The 5,897-nt window shown below is 40.4% G+C and overlaps 2 protein-coding genes across 3 annotated transcripts in view; one reads left to right on the plus strand and one right to left on the minus strand.

Moving 5' to 3' along the window:
- Positions 1-1,603, minus strand: part of fkbp6 (FKBP prolyl isomerase 6) — an 8,534-nt gene extending 6,931 nt beyond the window's left edge. The window contains exon 1 of the mRNA XM_050057516.1: positions 1,428-1,603. Coding sequence (XP_049913473.1) covers positions 1,428-1,502 — 75 coding nt within the window. The 5' untranslated portion in view covers positions 1,503-1,603. The remainder of the gene's footprint in view (positions 1-1,427) is intronic.
- The window catches only part of LOC126398287 (zinc finger protein DPF3), a 423,217-nt gene that overhangs the window by 237,921 nt on the left and 179,399 nt on the right, over positions 1-5,897 (plus strand). The window lies entirely within an intron of this gene.

Here is a 5,897-nt window from a genome sequence, read left to right on the forward strand (position 1 = left end):
AATAAGTCAATAAGTAATTTATTCCATTGAAATATCATTGATGTATTATAGAAAAGTGATTTATCTTTTCATAAATGACAAAAGGCACATCTGCCTCATTTTTGCTGTGGTATCCTGATACTACTCAGAACCATGATACTTTCACTGGTATAATACAGTGGGATCCAATTTTGGTACCGTGACAACACTAATCTGGAGGGTTCATCTGCAAAAACTAATGAAAAAACTAAACAACGATATTCGGTATTCGGTACTCGGTATTCGGCCAAGTGTTTAATATTATTCGGTTTCGGCTTCGGCCACAAATTTTCATTTCGGTGCATCCCTATTTCTAATGACTAAAAAAGCAATGTTTCGACCCAAATGGCCTGAGGAAGACCATTTGGGTCGAAACGTTGCTTTTTTAGTCATTAGAAACTAAACTATATTTAAGCCATCAAAAGCAGGTATTTCGGGGGTTTTAAACTGAAAAACGTAAAAATTTAATCGGCTGATATATCGGTTATCAGATTTTTTTAATCCATAATATCGGAATTGGCATCAGCCCAAAAAAAATCCGTATCGGTCGGGCCCTAGTTTGCACCATGAAAAAATGTACTCCTCCCTGTGTGCAGCATCTTGTGCAATGAGCCACTATATGTCAGTATGATCATTGATCATGCCAATAAACCCTCTTGAATTTGATTAATTTCTGCTTTGCTGGCTGTGTTAAGAGGTTTGACAGTGTGACTTAGTTTTTACCAAAGAATGTTATAGTGCAAAAACTGTTGAGCTGAATTCATGTGAAATACACCAAAGTCAATTTTAAACCCTCAAATCAAAGCAGTCTTGCTTAAAATAAATGGTGAACATCGCCACATGACAATAATCACATTTCTTAACTTTAGGAAAGAGCGGTGCTAATTTAAATTATGAGTTATGACCGCAGCTAGACGTGTCCATGTCATTGGTTCGACATCCCATTAGTCCGACTGTCCGCGGTGCTGAACGGCTCGCGGCGGGCGTATGGTGCGCCGCGACCGGCTTGAGGCGGAGCAGGCTCACGGCTTATGTGTTTGTCACTTTCTTTTTCATTTTAACCCACACCATGACCTTTTCCTGACCCGTTTAACCAAGTGGTTTTTGTGCCTAAACCTAACCAGACCTTAACCACAGGGCATCATGATGATTTCGGAACGGACTTCAGAACAATGAGTTTAATATGGTCGGAACAATGGGCAGTTCCCAGCTAGACAGGTGCTGCTGCAGTAATGTGTGTTTGACACCTCAGTGTGTTCTACAGTCAGAGCGGCTCACACACACACACACACACACACACACACACACACACACACACACAGGGGCTAGCCTTTAGCTAGTTAGCCTCTCATGCTGACTAGCTAGCACTCAGCTAGTTAGCTTGCCATGCTAACAACACGTTAGCTTACCGGAGTGATCGTCCTCAGCCGCTCCTCGGCGTTTATTAACCGCCGGATACTGGATATTAAACCGTTTCCTGACATTCAGTCGGTGTGTCCGTTTCCTTTACCGTTAAACAGGTTTATTTTACCGTAATTAAACAGGTAGTTTAATTTAGAGTTAACTCCAGCTTCGTTTGGCGCTCGGCTTTGACATGCAGTCAGGTGACCTTGATAACAAATGAGACTCGCCTGTGTGTCAGTAACGTTACATACACAGGCCCAAACTATATTACTGCTGCTGTTTCCTCCAGTTTATCACGTTATTTGTGATGTAATCAGTAGTGGAAAGTAACTAAATACAACTACTGAAATACTGTATTTAAATAGGCTACAATTTGAGGTACTTGTAATTTGAGTGCGTCCATTTTTTTTTAAATAAATATTGTCCTTTTCACAACTAGTTACTTTGCATAATTATATCAGTAGCACAAAATCACCTAATACATTTTGATATATTATTATAAACTCCAAAGCAGTATAATGTGCTGACGATACAGTGATTGTTGGTTTGATAGCTGAGGATGAAACAGGTTATCAGGGATGTGTGAGTGATTTTGTTAATTGGTGTCATGCTAGTTTTCTTCAGCTGAACACCAAGAAAACAAAAGAAATGATTTTTGATTTCAGACTGAGCAGAGACACACACTAACATGTAGTTATTGACGGTGAAAGTATTGAAGTTGTCAATGAATATAAATATCTATGGACAGTAACCGATAAACAACGGTCATAGGACTCAAACACAGTCTGTAGCAAAGAAGTTTACCTTCCAGTACAGCTCTGCTGAACAAATTATGACCGTGATACAAGGTGCACACTATGGTAGGTTTCTTCATTTTTGATTGTCGGTGATGCTGGTGCAGAGCACTGTTGTTAGATGCTGTTGTTATGTCTTGCTGTTGTTATCAGCTGTGGTTGTTCTATGGTTGTTTAATGTTTGTCCTTAATTGTAATGTCTCTTGTGTATTTTTCTGACGATGCCACAGACAAAAAGAATTTCCGAAAGGATAAATAAATGAACTAACTAACTATAATGCAATAAAAATGATTTCCACCTCTAACAGCTGCAGCATTAAAGTGATGAACACATTAATATGTATCTGCCTCTGAACATGTTGAATGAGGAGGCCTGTGTCATCTCCAAAGGACAGATCTTTGTGTCAGTGCTGCTGTCGCTGCCGTTTGAACCTCGAAGACATCTGCGTCTTTATGAACACTGTGAACATCAAACCCTCCAACAGGTTTATGAAACATGTGTTGTCATCATTTGACATATTTCAGCCTCAGTGACAATGGCTGATGGCTGATGGCTGATGGTCGATGTGAATGCAGTCTTTATATTCCTCTCTATGGGCACTATCCTTCATAGACAGCTGGCTGCTTCACCCATCACACATGAGCACCACTGATTGCTTATAATGTTCCGACATAATGAATTTAAGTTTCCACTCTTGCACCAAATGTTTTCCTATCTGCCAGGCTACTTTGTGGACGAAGGCCCCTCCATTTAAGACCTATCATGAGCTCCAGATCACTTTTGCAATTTATTTAAATTCAAATATAGTGCTTGAATTGACTGAAAGATATTGATTACTAGAAAAGCACTCAGAGAGTGCAGACCTCCGCCAAGTAGGTGATATTCCCTCCCCCTCTGCATCAGATTTTGCAGCCTGCATCACAATTAGGTTATTTGCATCACTATCATTATGAGGTTATATATGCCGTCACCATGGAGACACTGTGGTGTATTTATTTCGTTTTTATTTTGTATCAACACAGAATATAATATGTTTTTTTGTATTTTTCACTTTCTTTTTTTCCAACACAGAACATTAATTTCAACTTTAGAATTACAACAATATTTAGCAAGTAGAGCGAGACGTGCTGTCCGGCCACCAGATGGCGCTATTGTCACCGTCTTAATTGCTGCTGAGGCTGTCACAACATAGACTTTATTTACTATTTTATCCACTTTGCTTCAACCGATCACCACCAAAATTTTATCATCTGTTCCTTGTCCCATTATCCACCTTTCCTAAAAATCCGTTCATAACTTTTTGAGTTATTTTGCAGACAAACAAACAAACAAACAGACCAAAGCTGGCGAAAACATAACCTCCTTGGCGGAGGTAATAAGAGTAAAGATGCTCAAAGTTGCTAATAGAACCAGTAAACCCTCCACAACCCTTCGTCTACCCCGTGTTATCACCCCCTACATACATGTCAAACTTAAAAAGGCTGATGACATTATAGATGCTAAACATATGTCTCTGTCTGACTGGACTTTGACACTTCTGTACATTAACTTGAGTGCAGTTTTAAATGCAGGACTTAAACATGTTACAGAGAATTTTTATTGCTTCTTTTCAGTCGATTGTCTCAGACTCTCAACATCCCCTCCATGCTGAGTTTCAGATGCTTCCATCAGGGCGAAGGTTTTGCCTCCGTAAATGTAGCACTAAGCGTTACAGATCGTCCTTTATCCCGCCTGCTTTCGCTTTTCTTAACCAGCAGTGAGCACTAATTGATGATTGACCCCTGACAGTGTGTGATACTGGATTCTGTGTTATGTCTTGTACTGTCTGTTTTGTTTTCCCAAATTGCCCCCTGGGGACATTAAAGTTTTATCTTACCATACTAAAGTAAAAGATCTGAGGACTTCTTCCACCACTCAACACAATCATTTTAAATAAAATATGTGATGCTTCAAATAATACATGTTCTTTCACATATTTGGGTCAGTCTTCAACTATTGTTTATTTTGTTCTGGAAACTTTAATAGACTCTAACACATATTTAGAGAAGTGGATTGATAGAATATTTTCAGTAATATAAAGTGCAACACACACCGCCGCCATACGCCGCGCGCCAAAACGCCTCGCGCCAAAACGCCCGCCTCCATTATATTCTATGAACCAACCCACACTGGCGCCGGCCGACGCGCCGCGCCGCTCTGCTTCAGCCCACTGCTCTATTTCCAGCGCGGCTGGCGCTCATGGCAGCGCTGCGAGAAAAGCCTTTTATGTACGTCCCGGCCGCCGTAGTATCAACTCCGGTTGTTTCAAATTTTTAATAAGACGACTTTGATAAGAAACTCACCCGTGAAATACAAGTTTTTGTTGCCTCAAAGTTTTTCCTCTTCTTCTTCCGTTACTAGCAGTTGGCAACCGTTGGCAACTAGTGTAGGTACAGCCACNTTCAGCCCACTGCTCTATTTCCAGCGCGGCTGGCGCTCATGGCAGCGCTGCGAGAAAAGCCTTTTATGTACGTCCCGGCCGCCGTAGTATCAACTCCGGTTGTTGCCAGTGTGTGTTGAAGGGCGGCACTTGACGGCCTGTGTGTTGCACTTAACACTGGCATTGTTATTCCCACTACCGTATGTCTTTTCCATCACGATACATAAAGTGATGGAAAAGACTTTAGTGGAAATTACACTTTGTCACATTTTTTTAAAACAAAAAAATCTCATTGTGTTCTCTTGATAATGTCTTTTAGCTTTAGATTAAAAATACACAAAATAAAATGTGTTTTTTCTTATTATTTATAATTTCAAAGGAAATATGAGTTGAAATGACAGCCAACAAAAGTATTACTAAAAGTAGTACTAACTGTCCTCCAGCCATGTGCTCTCCTGTCGTATTGCTTATGGTCAATAAGTATACAAACTGTTACCCTAATTGACCCCAAGAGACAGGTGTTGTTTTTTATGAGAATAAACTAATTTATCTTACAACACATTCATTACAATGAGATTTTTTGTGTCATTTGTATTTGAAGTTCACATTAGATCAGTATTAAATTTAAAATTGAGCAGGGTTAAATGTCCAAAATTTGGATCAGGGGTGTCAGTAGCTCAGTCCATAGGGACTTGGGTTGGGAACCGGAGGGTCGCCTGTTCAAGTCCCCGTCCGGACCAAATTATGGAGCGTGGACTGGTAGCTGGAGAGGTGCCAGTTCACTGCCTAGGTGCCCCTGAGCAAGGCACCGAACCCCCCAACCGCTCAGAGAGCCCGTCATGGGCAGCCCACTCTAACATCTCTCCACTTAGTGCATGTATAGGTCCTGTTTGTGCATGTGTGTGTGTTCGGACCTGTGTGTAATTGACAAACAGAGTGAGGGATTAATAAAGTATATAAAATTAAACTAGAGAAGCAATTTCTGAAGAAATTGCGGGTGTGAATGCTGCCAGCTGAAGCCACGCTGCAATGCTGCCTTGAATACAATAAAGTTTGAATGATTTGAATGTTTGAAAGCTTGTTGAAAAGCTGACTCCACACTGAATAGCTGCCTTTAATAAAATAAAGTTTGAATGATTTGAATGTTTTACTGAGATTTATGAAATCCAATATGGCCGCCGCCTAGTGACGCCACAATATGCAAATTAGATGAGTTAATTTACTCCCATCACAAACTTTGGGTCATATTTTGAGGATGAGA

Source organism: Epinephelus moara, chromosome 12, assembly GCF_006386435.1.
Source record: "Epinephelus moara isolate mb chromosome 12, YSFRI_EMoa_1.0, whole genome shotgun sequence".
Classification (NCBI taxonomy): domain Eukaryota; kingdom Metazoa; phylum Chordata; class Actinopteri; order Perciformes; family Serranidae; genus Epinephelus; species Epinephelus moara.